The sequence below is a fragment of the Carcharodon carcharias genome, chromosome 3 (genome assembly GCF_017639515.1).
Source record: "Carcharodon carcharias isolate sCarCar2 chromosome 3, sCarCar2.pri, whole genome shotgun sequence".
Classification (NCBI taxonomy): Eukaryota; Metazoa; Chordata; class Chondrichthyes; order Lamniformes; family Lamnidae; genus Carcharodon; species Carcharodon carcharias.
Genome location: NC_054469.1, coordinates 205,352,263 through 205,370,297, shown reverse-complemented (window position 1 = coordinate 205,370,297; position 18,035 = coordinate 205,352,263). Strand labels below are relative to the sequence as shown.

Genomic DNA, 18,035 nt, shown 5'->3' with positions numbered 1-18,035 from the left:
TCCCATAGCTCTGCACATTCTTCCTAATTGTTTGCTATAACTGCATGTTAGTTTCAGTGAGTTGTGTACAAGGACACCCAGGTCCCTCTGAAAATTAATGTTTCCTGTCTTTCACCATTGAAAAAAAAACCTGGTTTCTATTTTTCTTTCCAATGTGGGTAACTTCACACTTCTCCACGTTGTATTACATCTGCCATGTTCTTGTCACTCACTTAACCTCTTTGTGTCCTGCTCACAGTTTTCTTTCCTGCCAAACTTTGGCTGAATTTTTACAGGGATGGAGAGGGTCTCCAGCTTAGCCAAAATAGCACGGGAGCCCTGAACCCAATACTCACCATTTTTGGTGGGGGGTTGGGGGTAGGTGATTGTAGTTTACACATCTGTGGTTCACGGAGGCTGCTGCTCGTGTAAATGTACAGCTGCCTTCGAATAGGTCCAGTTTTTATCACTGGGATGTCCAAAACATAACTTGTGGGCTTTACACTTTACAGGGGAAGGTCTAAACTTACCAGAGCTACTGGACCCTTTTGGATAGGTCCAGGGACACCTTTGGGAGAGGTAATGAGACCTTTGGGGAGGTCAAGTGCCCTTTGGGGGAGGTCAGATGCCCTTTGGGATTGTAAAAATTAGACATGAATGTGCATAAAAAGTAAACTCATTGGAACTGTCAAGCTGACAAAACATTTAAATTTCCTGCCCTTTAATTTTTATAAAAATTTGTAGTTTAAAAAAACAGTGCTTGCTATTTCATGCTATCTATTGACATAAGCCTGAGGATTTGTGCTGCGTGACTGATTTCACAACCTAACATTATCACAATGGGGTATCTGTCAATTCAGAGTTTGATTGGCAGCTCCAACTGGTTATAAATTCTTTGATGTAGGGTAATGAATATAAATGCTTGTTTTTATAAGGGATTAAGTATCTGAAGGAAATGTTTGTTTTTATAAGAGATTCAGTAGTTTAAGGAATTTGAATATAGTGAACAGGTTTTTAATCAGAGTTTTTTAATAGCGAAGTCATCAACAGACACTTAAAACTTCATTTTATTTCATCTCAGCATGTATACTGACTGAGTTGGCGTGGAGGGTGTAAAGGCAAAGGGTCATGGTTGGAGACATGAGTTGTCATTAAATTGGCATAGGGGCTATAAAATGCCAAGGGGTGGGTAGAGGGGCATAAATTGGCATGGGGGTATGAGAGGCCATGGGGTTGAGTTGGCATGGAAGGGGCATGGATAGTGTGAGAGGGTTTTTTTTTGTTTTATTCTTTTTCTTACAAATCCCAGAGCACTGAGGCTGGGCCTTTCACTCAGCCTGCCTCTTCACCCAGCTACACCTGTGGCTCCCTCCGCTCTATTTCCAGGTGTGGCGGGCTCGTCGCCCATTAATACCCCACCACCAGAGGGACACCTTCTCTCGAGTTGGACTTGTGGAATTAGGAATTTTCCCAACTCTACGCTCCCATCTTGGGAGCAAAACTCCAGTCCTCTGTATCATCAGAAACTTGGATATGTTATGCTTATTCTCCTCATCTTAATCATTGGTAGAGATTGTAAATAGCTGAGGCCCAAACATTGTTCCATGTGATATCCCACTAGTTACAGCCTGCCAACATGAATTTGACCTGATTATTCCTCTTGTTTTCAAACCACCTGCGAATATATTAACCCCAATACTATGAGGCCTCAGTTTGTTTAATAACCTCATGTGTGCCACCTTATCGAATGCTTTTTGAAAATCCAAATACACTACATCCACAGGTTTCCCTTTATCTACTCTAGTAGCTACATGCTCAAAAAACTCTGATAGGTTTGTAAAACAGCATTTCTTTCTCATAAATCTGTGTTGGCTCTACCTAATCATATTATGATTTTTCTTTTAAATTAATGGGCAGAAATTTGGGGTGGCGCTCTCATTCCTCCCAATTTTCCCTTCATTGCCACTCGCAGGTGATTCAATAACACCAAGTATTCAAACAGGTATGTATTTACCTCAAAAAGACTTATGGCATTACTGGCTTGTGTCACCCTTGGTTCATTGGTAGCGCACTCCCTAATGAGTCATAAAGTTGTAGGTTCAAGTCCAACTTCAGAGATTTGAGCATATAATCAAGGCCGACTCTCCAGTGTGGTACAGAAGGAGTGCTGCGCTGTGGAGGTGCCGAATTTCAGATGAGACTATAAATTGAGACCCAATCTGCCTTTTTAGCTGGATGGAAAAGATGGAAAAGCAGGGGAGCCTTCCCCAGTGTCTTGGCCAATATTTATTCCACAACCAACATCACTAAAACAGATTATCTGGTCATTATCACATTGTTGTTTGTGGGAGTTTGCTGTGCTCTAATTACCTACCAAATTTCTCTATATTACAATATTGAGTATTCTTCAGAAGTACTTCATTAGCTGTAAAACACTTTGGGGTGCTCTGAAGTCATGAAAGGTGCTATATTAATGCAAATCTGTTGTTTCTTTCTAATTCTTATTGGTTCACCTTCAGTGAGACAAACCTGAATTGTGTCCTATCCGTATGCAATTAATCCCCTGTTCAGTTTTGAAGGTTGGCAAAGGAGGAGTCGCTCATGTTGCAATTTGCTAGCACCGCAGATTCAATCAATCCCATTTTACAAAATTTTGGTGACCCCCCCCTGTTTTATCACTTTCTAATTTCAGCTTCGTCCAAGTGCGACTGTGTATGAACTTGCAAAAAATTTCAACTTGGACGTTTCCTTGTTTGAGCGGCTGATAAATATGAATGTGGAGTTTGTCCGGCTCAATTATCAAGTGAGTTTCGCAATCTGGTAACCGCTGGCAATTCAACTAATACTCCTGAGAGTCTAATTCTTCATTCCACATTTGTCTCCCTTGACATGAAACTATACTGCCATTACAACTTTTTTCCTTTCTGTTTTTAAGCATTATTTATGTCCTTTCTTGCTGAACTTAAGTTCTCTACCTGGAAGGGAGGAAGGAGGGACAAGAGAGGTCAAGAAACATAGGCCTGCTTTTGGGCCTCTTCCACTTATCTGAGATCTAAGTCAGAAGATCTGATACTGAGGTGCCATTTGCCAATGTCTAAATTTTAAGTCTCTAGTATTTGTCCTCAATTCAACATTGTCAAGTCTTATCTGAGTAAAATGGCACTTTAAGTTTATTGTCTAATCAGCAATACAGGCCTTCGGTATGAATTGCCAGTGACTGTATGAACAAATGCACAAGATGGGCAAATCTTCATTATCCAACACCATATTTCAATGGATTGAAAATTGTATGGGTTCTACAACTTCAGTAAGCAACAAGGAAAAATGTTGAGGCTTGTAGTAAAAGAGCAGTAGAGTGAAACTAATATAGTTCTTTCAATGAGTCAGCACATTCACAATGGACTGAATGGTTTCCTTCTGTGCTAATGATTCTAGGAACAGCATCACAGCCTAGGCAAAGACAAAAATGTAGCTGACAATCTCTTGTTTTCAGTACTGAGGCCTTGTTTAAAATGAGTTACTTCCTCTCCTATCCCCTACCTCATGACTATCAGTGGATGAATGCAGTGTGTGTAGTTGAATCTCTTGTCTCAACTGAGATCTGGCTGACCACCATATTATTTCATGAGATGTGGGCATCACCACATTGTTGCCATTCCTAACTGCCATTTCAGCAGGCAGTTAGGAGTCAACCAGATTGCTGTAGTCATATGTAAGCCAGACTAGGTAAGAGTGGCAGATTTCCTTCCCTACATTAGTGAGCTAGGCAGGTGTTTATGACAATGCATGATTTCATGAAAGTATTGTGCATTGAGGGGTTTTTTTTATAAAGTGTTCACAATGATATTTTTTTGATCTGGCTATTTTTCTTAAATTGTTAAGACTTTTGTGTGTCACTTGTTCTTAGGTTCTTCTTTCTAGGTGTGTAACTCTGTTAATCATGTCAGAGTCCTTTTTATTTACAACAATCTGCATGAATCTCACTGTTACACTTTTCTCTTCCTTGATCAGCATCGAATGCACCCTGAAATTGCAAAACTGATAACTCCACACATCTATGACAAGTTGGAAAATGCAGAGTCTGTGAAGCTGTATGAAAACATCAAGGTAACTTTTACTCTAAACTCATGAAGCATTTTGTGTCCTACTGAGACCACCTCTCCATAAGATATATGACTAGCTTTTCTACAGCTACTGTGCTGGAACACAAATTAAAGAGGCGATGGGTATTAGATAATCATAATCACACCATAAACGCAAGTCGAAGCTGTGCCTCAATTGGTAGCACTCTCACCTCTGAGTCAGTAGGTTCAAGGCTCACTCAAGAGACTCAGGGCAACGTTTTCCCCCATGGGGGGTGGGGGGGGGCGGTGGAACGTGCGGGCGGGGGTGGGCAGGTTCCCAATCGGTGCCCCCGGTCGGGGGTGCGTCACCATTTTATGTGGGTGGTCCAATTAAGGCCCGCCCAGCATGACGTCCGCCAGGAAGCGCTATGCTCTCCCTGTGCGGGCAGGGGGGGTTTCCCTGAGGCCGGGAGTGCGCTCTTTCATGCATGTGCGTGAAAGAGCGCACAGATCTCCCTGAGGCAAAGTGCTGCCTCAGGGAGATCGGCTCAGATTTAAAACTTCAAATAAAGACGAGAAAAAAATTTTGCTGCCATGTTCCCTCATGTGACACTGTCACTTGAATTGGGACATGTCCATAACTTTTATTTTAAAATATTCTGAGATTCTTAAATCACTCCAGAAACCTCACCCCACCCGTGGATGAGGTTTCATGTTTTTTCAGAAGCCCGCCAACATTAAGGTTGGACAGGCAGGTCCATTAGTGATTTCAATTAGTTTTTTAATGGCCTTAATAGGCTGTTGACAGGTCGGCGGGCGCGCAGCTGACTCGGTTAGCTGGTCCATTACCGTTATGCCACCATCTCCCCCTTTTTCCAGGGATAATTTAATTTTATTCAGGATAAACTTCACAGCTGAGCCATGGGTCACTCAGATGTAGGTGGTGGGGTTGTAGGTGGAGGGGGCATGGTTGCAGGAGAAAGAGATTAGGAAAGCAACGATGGTTGAGGATTAGTTAGCTAGGGTTACAGACAGATGTTTCTGCAAATGCATATGTGATTCCAGGATGGTATGTTGCCTCTGGTGTCAGGTTCAAGGATGTCACTGAGTGGCTGAAGAAAATTCTGAGGAAGAAGGGCGAACAGCCAGAGATCGAGGTCCTTATTGGTACCAATGACAAAGGTAGAAAGAGAAATAAAGTCCTGCAGGCAGATATTAGGGAGCTAGGAAAAAAATAAATAAAAAGCAGGATCTCAAAGATGGTAATCACTAAATTGCTCCTGGTGTCACGCACTAGTGAGTACAGAAATAGAAGGATAGTGTAGATGAATGTGTGGCTGGGGAGATGGTGCAAGACGGAGGGCTTTTATTCCTGGGGCCTTGGGGCCAGTTCTGGAGAGGTGAGATCAGTACAGGCTGGACTCCAGCAGAGTTGGGACCAATACTGTAGTGAGGAGGGTTGCTTGTACTGTTGGAGAGGGTTTAAACTAGCTTAGCAAAATGATGAGAACCTAAGCATAGATTCAGAAGGGACAGAAGCAAAGCTGGAAGTGAAAGTCAGAAAATTAGTAAGTGAGTATTGGAAGCTAGAGGAAACAAAGGCTAAAAAATAGATGGCAATGGAGTTGTTCAGTGGTTAGTGGTTTATACTTCAATGCAAGGAATCTAGTGAATGAAGAAAATTAACTGCGGGCACGGACACTTGTAAGTGTGCCATCAAAGCTATAAATGAAACATGGCCTAAAGAAGGGTCGTAATTGCTGCTCAAAATTCCTGGTTACAGTATTTTCAGACTGGATAGAGAGGGACATATAAAAAGGATGGATGGTCACAGTATTAGTTAAAGAAACAATCACGGCTGTGGAGATGGATGATATGCTAGAAGGATCATCAAACGAGGCCATATATGTTGAACTGAGGAATAAAAAAAAATAGAGCAGTTACAGCTTGGGGAATGATTGCCAAACAATCAAAGGGAAATGAAAGAGCAAATATGTAGGCAAATTTCTGAGAAGTGCAGAAACAATACGGAAGTAAGTTAGATTTCAACAAGCCCAGTATTAATTGAGATAAATCAGTGCAAAAGGTACAGAGGTCACAGAATTCTTAAAATGCATGCAGGAGAACTGTTTTAGCCAGTACATAACCAGCCCAACAGGAGAAGGGGCAGCTCTGGGCTTAATTTTAGGGACTGAAACTTAACAGCGGGAGAACATTTTGGTGGTAAAGATCATGCGCCCAATTTTCTCCTTTGAGGCAGGACTCGGGAGTAAGGTCATTTCCCAGCATCACAGTCCCGCCTCCTGAGTGTACCTGCCCACCACATTTTCACCCTCCACAGTTGGGGGTAGGATGGAGTTAGGACTGCTGCCTCCCAAAGCAGGGCGGAAATGAAAACAGAGGCAGGCAGATGCCAAGGTCTGCCTCCATTCATTGGGAGACTGGCCCAGTTTTGTAGAGGTCCAATATCCTCCCATGCCCAATCATCCAGTATCCACTATGTATAGAACTCTTGAGCCGTATAATAATAATGGGAAGTCTTTGAGATGCTCATAAAAGTGTCAAAATAAACAGTCATTCTAAAATCACTTAAAATTCCTATTAAATGTTCATTTAACTGTCAAATAAACAAACTGATAATTCCCTTCACAACTGTATCAACAATCCCTGTTGAGCTGAATCCATTAGTGGGATTTGGAAGTCAGCCAACCGTTCATAATGGGATTCCATTGCACAGCACCATAAACAAAACCTCCAAAGCTGAATACATTAAAACTGTTGAAGTTAATGAAAGAATTCAGCCTTCTGATCAAGCTTTAAAGCAGTGGAACATATGTCTGAGCAGTCAGTCAAAGAGCTCACCCATCTGTTCAAACTTTAAAGCAATGGAACACCTGTCAGGGCACAACTGACACAGTCAAATCTGAATACCACTATTATTCAATGCAGAAGAGCACTTTATTGATTGGATAATGTACTCTAATGCATCTAAAGACTTTTCTACTTTCACTGAGTTGGTCAACTTAATGGTCACTTACCTTTTAAAAACAAAGCCCTATAATCAATCACTACATTAAAGACGTATTTAACATATACGGGATTACATTATGACATGTGAAATTTTCAACACCTTTTGAACTTACCTGTCAAAAGATTTCTGACTCCAGACTAGGAGGACTGCCATGGTTCACGAAACCTCTGAGCTGGTGTGAACCACATCACCTGCAGAAATCGACTTGACTCAGTGAAAATTGCAGGCGGTGCTGAAGTGCCCACCCTCATAATGGAGCCTGCTGTGCGTGGGCTTGTGACCTGCCCCATCTCTCATGCCACTCAAACTCATCAGTGGCGGGAATGGGGGCAGGAGTTCCACAGGTGGGACCTGCCCACCTCTTTTTCCATCTGCCAGATGTAGGTCTGCCCTTCAAGGGAATGGGGAAATTTGGCCTCCTAATTCAGTTAAGTTTTGCATGGTTATGGAAAAGAAGAAAGGTAGACCAAGAATAAAAGTTTTAAATTGGGAAGGCCAATTTGACTAAGCTGAGATGTAATTTGGAAAAAGTGGACAGAAAACAGCTTCTTGAAGGGAAATCAGTTTCAGATCAGCAGGAGGCATTCAAGGAGGGACTAGAGGGAGTTCAAAAAAATTATGTTCCCACAAAGAAAAAAGCTTGACACCCAAATCTAGGGGACCTCCATCTGAGGTAGAATGATAAAGGGAAGCTATGTCAGGTACTGAGGGCTCAGTACTGTAGAAAGCCAAGAAGAGTATAGAAAGTGCATTGGTGAAATTAAAAAAGAAATTAGGAAAGCAGAGAGGGAGCATGAAAAAATATTGATGAATAAAATCAAGAAAAAAGCAAAGATAAAAGTTGTTTGAAGGTTTTCATGGTGAAAGTAATAACATTGAGTAAGACAATTTTACGGTTGCACCTTGTATAAGTCCTTGTAAATTTGCTCTGAAAAGAGCAGTTGTCACCTTAAGAGGTCCTTAACAAAACTGATAGGCTTCAACATTTTGAGCTGCATAATCTGCCCGTCAAATGGAGGGGTGACTGGAATAGGTGACAGGTGGAATACACTGCTTCACGTTTTAGACTGCTCCATGATTATGTTTGTGGAACACCTTCGCTCAGTCCACAAGCATGACCCAGACCTTCCTGTCGCTTGCCATTTAAACACACCATCCTGATCTCATGCCTACATGTCCATCCTTGACCTGCTGCAATGTTCCAGTGAAGCCCAATGCTAACTGGAGGAACAGCACCTCATCTTCCGATTAGGCACTTTACAGCCTTCCGGACTTAACATTGAGTTCAACAACTTCAGACCATTAACTCTCTCCTCCATCATGTTTTAATCCAATTTTTAATTAATGGATTTATTTTTTATTGACTTTTTAAAATTTCTTTTTATTCTTTTATTTATGTTCATTTTTTAAATCCTTTTTCCCCCAACCTCCCCTCCCGCCACAGGACCATCTGTCACTTGTTTCTATGTTGTGCTTTCAGAGTGCTGACTCTTGTTCTGCTAGTAACACCTTCTGCTGTCTACCTTTGTGCCACTATCAGCACCTTCTTTACTCTTTACCACTACCATTAACACTCTCTTTGTCTTGTGTCCATGACATCTTTGTCAATCTCTCCTTAGCTGTCACCTATCCCCGACCTTCTATCTTGTTCCACCTGTTCCACCCCCTCTTAAACAGTATAAAATCCATCACATTTCTACTTCTCTTCAGCTCTAAAGAAGTCAAATGGACTTGAAACGTTAACTGTTTCTCTCTCCATAGATGCTGCCAGACCTGATGAGATTTTTTTTCCAATAATTTATATAGATTTTTCTTTTCCCTTATTTCCATTATTTTTAAATGCATTTCCGTCCATTGTTTTATCTCTACCTTTTAGCCTTTGTCGATTGCTTCGCCCCACCCGACCCCCCATTGAGCTATCTGTACCTTGCTTGTCCTGCTTTCTACCCTTAATTAGCACAATCCTTAGATAATATCACCACCTTCAACACCTCTTTGTCCTTTTGTCTATGACCTCTTTTGGCTATCTCCACCTATCACTGCCCCTCAGAGGATCCAGTTCTACTTGTCCCACTCCCCTTTAAACCAGCTTATATTTCACCTCTCTTCTATTTTTACTTGGTTCTGTTGAAGAGTCATACGGACTCGAAATGTTGACTGTGTTCCTCTCCGCAGATGCTGCCAGACCTACTGAGTTTTTCCAGGCATTTTTATTTTTGTTTTGAGTTTTTCCAGCGTTTGCTGTTTTTATTTCAGATTTCCAGCAGCTGCAGTATTTTGCTTTTATCATAGATTGAAAATAATTGGCAGAAGGATTAGAGGAGAATTAACAGGGAATGTTTTCATCCAGATGGTGGTGGGGGCCTGGAGCTCACTGCCTGAAAGCGTGGTGGAGACAGAAGCCCACGTGGAATTTAATAACAAAATTTGGATATGCACTTGCATACAAACCAAGGGCTGGAATGTGGGACTCGGCTAGATAACTCTTTCTTGACCGGCACAGACACAATTTTTAAAAATTATTCTTTCATGGGACATGGGCATTGCTGGCAAGGCCAGCATTGGCTGCCCATTTCTAATTGACCATGAGAAGGAGATAGTGAGCTGCCTTCTTGAAAAACTGCAGTCCATGTAGGGTAGGTATTCCCATGGTTCTGTTCGGAAAGAAGTTCCTGGATTTTCATCCAGTGATAGTGAAGGAACAGTGATTTGTTTCCAAGTCAGGATGTTTCATGGCTTGGAAAGGAACTTGCAGGTCGTGGTGTTCCCAGGTACCTGCTGCCCTTGTCCTTCTAGATGGTAGAGAACATAAGAAATAGAAACAGGAGTAGACCATTTGGCCCCTCAAGCCTGCTCCACCATTCAATAAGATCATGGTTAATCTTCTTGTGTTTCGGTTCCACATTCCCATCTAACCCCAATAACCTTTGATTCCCTTGCCTAACAAGAATCTACCTCTGCCTTAAAAAATATTCAACGACCCCGCCTCCACCACCTTCTGAGGCAGAGAATTCCAAAGTCACACAACCCTCTGAGAGAAAAAATTTCTCCTCATCTCTGTCCTAAAAGGGCGACCCCTAATTTTAAAACAGTGCCCCCTACTTCTGGACTCAACCACAAGAGAAAACATCCTTTTGACGTTGACCTTGTTAAGGCCATTCAAGATCTTGTATACTTCAATCAAAGCACCCCTCACTCTTCTAAACTCCAGTGAAAACAAGCCCAGTCTGTCCAACCTTTCCTGATAAGACAACCCACTCATTCCAGGCATCAATCTAGTAAACCTCCTTTGAACCGCCTCCAATGCATTTACATCCTTCCTTAAGTAAGGAGCCCAAAACTTCATACAGTATTCGAGGTGCAGTCTCACCAATGCCCTGTATAACTGAAACATAACATCTTTACTTTTATGTTCAATCCCCTTTGTAATAAAGGATAGCATTCCATTAGCCTTCTTAATTACTTGCTGTACCTGCATACTAACTTCTTGTGACTCATGTACTAGAACACCCAGATCCCTCTGCACCTCAGAATTATGCAGCCGTTCTCCATTTGAGTAACACTCTGCTTTTTTGTTCTTCCTGCCAAAGTAAACAACTTCACCTTTTCCCACATTATACTCCATTGCCAGATCTTTGACCACTCACTCAACCTATCTCCATCCATCTGCAACGTCATGTCCTCTTCACAACATACTTTCCTACCTATCTTTGTGTCATCTGCAAATTTAGCTACCATGTCTTCACTCCCCTCATCTAAGTCATTGATGTAAATCGTAAAAAGTTGAGGCCCCAGTACAGACCCCTGTGGGACTCCACTCGGCACATCCTGGCAATCAGGAAAAGACCCATATATGCATACTGTCTGCTTTCTGCCAGCCAGCCAATCTTCAATCCATGCTAATATGTTACCTACTACACCATGCACTTTTATTTTCCATAATAATCTTTGATGTGGCACTTTTATCAAATGCCTTCTGGAAATCCAAGTACATTATGTCTACAAGCTCCCCTTTATCCATTGTGCACGTTATTCCTAAAAAAAGCACCAATAAATTGGTTAAACATACTTTTCCTTTCACAAAACCATGCTGACTCTTCCCAATTACTTTGAGCTCTTCTAAGTGCCCAGCTATAACCTCCTGAATGATTCTAATAACTTCCCATGACAGATTTCAAGCTAACTGGCCTATAGATTCCTGATTTCTGCCTCCCTCCCTTCTTGAATAGATGGGTTATATTTGCTACTTTCCAATCTGATGGAACCTTTCCAGAATCTAGCAAATTTTAGAAAATTAACACCAGCGCATCGACTACCTCATTAGCCACCTCTTTTAAGACCCAAGGATGTAGTCCATTGGGACCTGGAGACTTGCTAACCTGCTGCTCCATCAGTTTGCTCAGTACCATTTACCAAGTTCCTTTCTCCTGTTCACTTCCTGATTTGAAGCTGTTACTGGAATGTTTTTTGCATCCTCTATAGTGAACACAGAAGCAAAATATTTGTTAATTTCTTCCACCATTTCCTTATTATCTATTACTAACTCCCCACTGTCACTCTTTAGAGGGCTAACATTCACTTTACTTACTCTTTTCCTTTATAAGTACCTGTAAAAACTCTTGCTATCCGTTTTTAAATTTCTAGCTAGCTTCCTTTCATACTCTAATGTATTTCTCCTGATTAACCTTTCAGTCATTCTCTGCCATTCTTTATATTCTGTCCAATCATCTGTCCTACCACTCATCTTTGTGGAGTTGTATGCGTTTTCCCTAAATTTGACGCTTTCCTTAACATCTTTAGTTAACTACGGATGGTGGGTCCTTCCCTTAGAATTTTTCTTTATAGTAGGAATGTACTTATTCTGAATAGTCTGAAATATGCCCTTAAGTGTTTGCCACTGCTTCTCTATTGATCTATCCTCTAGCCTAGTTTCCCAGTTCACTTCAGCTAGCTCAGTTTTCATCCCCACATAGTTGTCCTTATTTATGTTTAAGATACTACTCTTAGATTCGCTCTTTTCCCTTTCAAACTGGATGTAAGATTCAATCATATTGTGGTTGGTGCTACCTAACGGTGCCTTTACTCTGAGGTCATTACTTAATCCTGTCACATTACACAATACCAAGTCTAATATAACCTGCTCTCTGGTTGGATCCAGAACAAGCTGCTCTAAGAAACTATCTTGAAAGCATTCTAAGAACTCCTCACCCGGGCTACTACTGCCAATCCGATTTTTCCAGTTTATGTGTAGATTAAAGTCACCCATGATTATTGCCGTTCCTTTATCACAAGCAACAATATTTTTTCATGAGTACTTTGTCCTACACCGTGGCTAGTGTTAGGGGGCCTGTAGATCACTCCCACTAATGACTTTTTTCTCCTACTATGCCTCATCTCCACCCAAACCTGTTTCTACATCCTGATCTCCTGAACCAAAGTCATCTCTAACTATTGCACCAATGCTCTCTTTGATTAACAGTGTTACCCCTCCGCCTTTACCTTGCTTCCTATTCTTCTTGAATGTCATGTACCCTTCAATATTAAGGACCCAATCTTTGTCTTCCTGCAGCCATATCTCCATAATTGCTATCAGATCATATTTATTTACTCCAATGTGGGTAATCAATTCATTTACTTTGTTATGAATGCTATGTGCATTCAGATAGAGAACCTTCAGTTTTGTCTTTTTGTTACCTTTGTAATATCTAGTCTTGATTGTTGATGTATTCCTAGGATTTTTCTCTGTCCCTTCCTGCCATTCTCTGACCCTCATTTCTCATATTACTATTTTGCTCAGCTGCCTTGACTCTACACCTTGAATTGCTACCTCTACCCAAGCTTGATCCCTCACCCCTCTTGTTTAGTTTAAAACCTTCACTACTTCCCTAGTTATCTAATTTACGAGGACACTCATCACAGCATGGTTCAGATGTAAACTGTCCCAATGGTACAGCCCCCACTTTCCCCAGTACTGATGTCAGCACACGACAACCAGAACCCACTTCTCCCACATCAGCCTTTGAGCCACGCATTCATCTCTCTAATCTTATACAGATTGTTTTCTTCTGTGCTATAAGTTTTATGTTTCTATGACTAACCTCTATTCTGGAATAGTATTATTAATCCCAGTCAGATTCAAAATACTGTTATATAGACGGTAATGATAAAAGCTATCCAACTAGCCTCACTCCACTGTTATTTCCCCACAGCTCAGCAAATATTTCCTTTTCAAGTACATACAGAGGGAATCGGTGACGTAGTGGTATTGTCACTGAACTAGTAAGCCAGAGGCCCAGGCTAATGCTTGGGTAGAAGAGTTTAAATCCTATCACGGCAGCTGGTGGAATTTAAATTAAATTAGTTATCAGGAATTGAAAAGGTAGCAATGGTGACCATGAACCTATTGTCGATTGTCATAAAAAACCCATCTGGTTCACCAGTCCCCTTTAGGGAAGGAAATCTGCTGCCCTTACCTGGTCTGGCCTACATGTGACTCCAGACCCACAGCATTGTGGTTGAATCTTAACAACCCTCTGAAATGGTGTGGCAAGCCACATGGTTGAAGGGCATTCGGGGATGGACAACAAATGCTGGCCTTTCCAGAGACACCCACATCCCAAGAGAGAAAAAATAAATTTTTTAAAAGTTCAATTCCTTTTTCAAAGTCACTTTTGAATCTGCTTCCATCACGTTTTCAGGCAGTCCATTCCAGATCCTCAAAACTTGCGGCATAAAAATAATTCTTCTCATCTTTCCTCTAGTGCTTTCGTCACAAATCTTAAGTCTGTGCATTCTGGTTACTGATCTCTCTGCCAATTCAATTCTATCAAAACCCTTTGCATTTTGAGTATCTATTAAGTTTTCCCTTAACCTCTTTAAGGAAGACAATCCCAGTTCTCTTGGGCAGAATCTTGTGCTCTCGTTATTGGGGAGCATGGAGGTGGCAAGGGCATGTAATTAGGTGGGATGGTGACTTATCTGAACAACGCTGCCTTCCGGCCACTGCCAGAATTAAGTTCTGGATGAAAAGACCCATGGTCAACCTTTCCTCCCCATCGCCTGTTGAGGTCCTTAAGTGGCCAATTAGTGACCACTTAAAGGCCTCGTTCTTCCACCACTGGTATTAATCCAGCTGCAAGCGGGCCTGTCACTATGTGGTGTGCACAACAGGGAAAACTGTGTGGCCAACTTGTCACCTCTGGGGTACGGGGGTGGAAGAATCAAAGGCAGTCAGTGCCTGAGCAACGGACTCAACATCGTTAGGGGGTGGGACGGACTGGGAGCCACCTTGCTGCCGAGCCCCCTACACCTCTACCCCTGCAACACGCACCCTTCAAAGCACACCCGTCCCCCTTATATTACTTACCTGTGATCTGGGATGCTGTACGATCCTGGGATGCTGGTAGGTGTCCTTCTTGCAGCAGCTAGGGCCTCCCCACTGATGCTACTGAGCACAAAAGCTGCCAGCCAAACATAGGCCAGCAGCTCTCAGTAGACGAGTCTTCTGCCCTCGGTATCCTGATTCCAGGGGAAGGCCCGTTGCTGGCCTTGCCACTGCCTGATTGGCTTGAGGTTCAGAGGGCCTTCCTAAAAAGAGGCAGTGCGGGTTTCTCCCCTGCTCTCCAGCCAGCATGCAAGGACGCCACCCACCCACCCCCCCCACCCCCCAAGGCCAGTTATTTCCCAGATTTTACCATTTTTTTACTTTCTGGTCCCCAACACCTCAACAAGATTCCATCCATCGTCTCTTTTCCCCCTCAAGTTACACACCATCATGACTTATACATAAATCACTATTCTTTACAAGCGACTCAGTCAAAATCCTGGACTTCCTTACTTAACAACTGTGATGAGAGTTCCTTCACTGCATGCACTGCTGTGGTTCAAGAAAGTGGCTCACTACGTTTTTAAGGACAATTCGGGCAATAAATGCTGGCCTTGGCGTCGATACCCACATCCTGTGAATGAGTAAAAAATAATGTGAACTCACTCACCCGAGTACCTTTCTGGTAAACCTTCTTTGAATCTTGCCAAGTCCTCGATATGTTTCCAACTTAGGCTCCCAACAGAAAGTACAATCTGATGAAACTAGCCTTATCTCACAATCCTAAATGTTAACTTCACCCAAATATTAAAAACCCTTTCTCTTCTTTTTTTTTAAATTAGGGAATCTCAACCAACCTCTACTTTATTGACCATCAGCAGCAGGAGAATATAATCAAGGAAGGAAAAAGCTTTCACAATGCACACGAAGCTCTGTTCGTGAAGGCCCTTTGCAATTATCTCATCCAGCAAGATTACAAACCATCGCAGATAACGATTCTTACCACCTACTCAGGACAGTTGCTTTACTTAAGGAACATAATGCCAAAAAATCAATTTAATGGTGTTCAGGTCTGTGTGGTGGACAAATACCAAGGGGAAGAGAATGACATAGTGATTCTGTCGCTCGTTCGAAGTAATCCACAGGGTGTGGTAGGGTTTCTGCGGATACCAAACCGTATCTGTGTAGCTCTGTCTCGGGCAAAGAAAGGCTTCTACTGCATAGGCAACATGAGTATGTTGTCAAGCAAAGTCCCGCTGTGGAGGGAAATAGTTGACTGGCTACGCAGCAGTGGCAATATAAGTCCCGCACTGAAATTGTGCTGCCAAAACCATCCGAGAAACAACGCTTTGGTGTCGACGGCTGATGATTTTAGACAGGCTCCTGAGGGAGGGTGCTCCCTGCCTTGTAATGTCCGACTGAAATGTGGCCATGCATGTGCCTCTCCTTGCCATCCTTCTGACCCGGAGCATGAGCGGTATAAATGTCTCAAACCCTGTCAGGTCCTCTGCAAGCAGGGACACAGATGTCCTAACCTTTGCTCTGACCCGTGTGACAAGTGTAACTTCAAGGTGACCAAAGTTAACCCTCAGTGCGGCCATGAGCAACAGGTGTCCTGCTCCGTTCCAGTGGAAGCGTTCATCTGCCAGGAACCCTGCAGCAAAACCATTGGCTGTGGCCACCAGTGCATTAGGCGCTGCGGGGAGTCCTGCACCAAGAAGTGCCCCGCAAAGGTCAAGGTCACATTGAGGTGTGGTCACGAGAGGCAGGTGCTGTGCCACTTGCAGAAGGACACCGAGCTTACCAGTGGAACCTTGCTGTGCCACCTGACATGCAGGGTGCAGCTGGCGTGTGGCCATTCCTGCCAGGCCACTTGCATCGAGTGCGCTGGCGGGCGGCTCCATGTACCCTGCAGCTTTCCGTGTGGGCGGACATTGATCTGCTCTCACAGGTGCAGCGAGTACTGTTCCACAGAGTGCCCTCCTTGCGGCAGGGCCTGTGAGAACCACTGCCCACATGGCAAGTGCCCAAAGGCGTGTGGCGAGCTGTGTGTGCCCTGCATGAAGCCCTGCGAATGGGCCTGCCCACATTCCCGGTGCACGAGGCTGTGCCATGAGCCTTGCAACCGGAAGCCCTGTGATAGGCCGTGCAACCAAAAGCTTCAGTGCGGGCACCCATGTATTGGCCTGTGCGGGGAGCCATGCCCCAGCAAGTGCCGTGAGTGCGATGATGCTGAAGTCACTGAGATATTCTTTGGAGGGGAAGATGAACCTAATACCAGGTTTATCCAGCTGGAAGACTGCCATCACATCTTTGCAATGTATGCATTTGATGACTGGATGCAGCAGTCTGAAGGTGCCGGGTCTGAGGCAAAGCTCAGCCTTTGCCCCAAGTGCTCAACACCAATTCGAAGGAATGTGCGCTATGGGAACACCATCAAGAGCACTCTGGCTAAAATAGAGACAGCCAAAGCAAAGATCTTGGGAGACAAAGAGGAGCTGAAAAGCTGGAAGAAAAGTCTCAAGCAATTTCTGGACGCAAAGAAGGAATTGTTTGATTGTTATCTGACGAAAACCCTGGACCTGCAGCTCGAGCTGCAAGAGCCAAACATAAATTTGCACAAGTTGGCCATCATCAGACATAAGATCAGCCTCCTTTCCAAAATTGCTGAATTGAAATCCAAAGGAAATGAGCTACTGGAAGAACAGAGAGCAAAGATCCAAGATGAAATGGATTTGCAGGTAAAGTGGATCATGAAAAGCAGAGTTCAGTTCACTGATCAAGAGATTGCAAGCATTGAACGAGAAATATCAAAGTTAACCCATCTAAATGACATATACTTAATTCAGAACTCGGTGCAAAAGCAAAGGAAACTGTTTGATTTAACATCCCAGTTTACAATCGGAGAGCTTCTGCAAGAACTTGAAGGTGGGAAAGCAAATCACGAAGAGAAATGGTTGCAAGAAAATGTCGATAGATTGAAAAAGAAATATCCCTTAACGGGAGGAAAGTGTTAAGCCTACTGAGACTTGTTGCTGTAAAACTGACTCATTTTAATGCATTTGGTGATTGATCAGTGACTTTGGAATTAGCAGAAAAAAATTAGCATCTTTACAAAGGCAACCAGGATAGCTTCAGAAATGACTAACATGCTATAAAATTACTCAGGATTTATGCTTCAACTAAATTGCTAATGGTTTGGATTGTAAAGTAAAATGCTGCAACCGTGTCATACACAGCCACTACTAGCTATGTCAGAGTGTGTATATAATGACTAAGTGCTGGGTTTAAGCAATGATCCAGTTTCTCTTTCCTGTTGCACGCCCCCCCCCCCCCCCACCCCACCTCCCCCAAACCCAGCCCCCGCCGCCCCCAGTAATGCAGGTAAATATTTAAAGTGTGGCACTCAGCCTTACAGAGCGGGAAGCTGGAATTTGCAGATTCAGCTGATGAGCATTGGTAAGGCAGTATGCCTCTTCGGTGAGTGGAGGAGAGGAATTAGCCTTGGTGAGAATAGGAGGAAGGGCTGTGGCAGTAAGTGCCAGCAAGTTGAATGCAAAGGATGGACAACTGTGAAATTGCACTATGGCATGATCTTCCGGGTAAGAGCTAGAAAGGGAGGAAGCAGAGAACGATT

General features: G+C 43.1%; 1 protein-coding gene across 2 annotated transcripts in view; it reads left to right on the top strand.

The window, feature by feature from the left end:
* Positions 1–17,740, top strand: part of LOC121276534 (NFX1-type zinc finger-containing protein 1-like) — a 65,511-nt gene extending 47,771 nt beyond the window's left edge. For both annotated transcript variants that reach the window (XM_041185069.1, XM_041185068.1), the window contains 3 exons: positions 2,672–2,782; positions 3,991–4,086; positions 15,241–17,740. In XM_041185069.1, the coding sequence (XP_041041003.1) occupies positions 2,672–2,782; positions 3,991–4,086; positions 15,241–17,415 (2,382 nt within the window). In that variant the 3' untranslated portion in view covers positions 17,416–17,740. The remainder of the gene's footprint in view (positions 1–2,671; positions 2,783–3,990; positions 4,087–15,240) is intronic.
* The last annotated feature ends 295 nt before the right edge of the window (positions 17,741–18,035 follow it).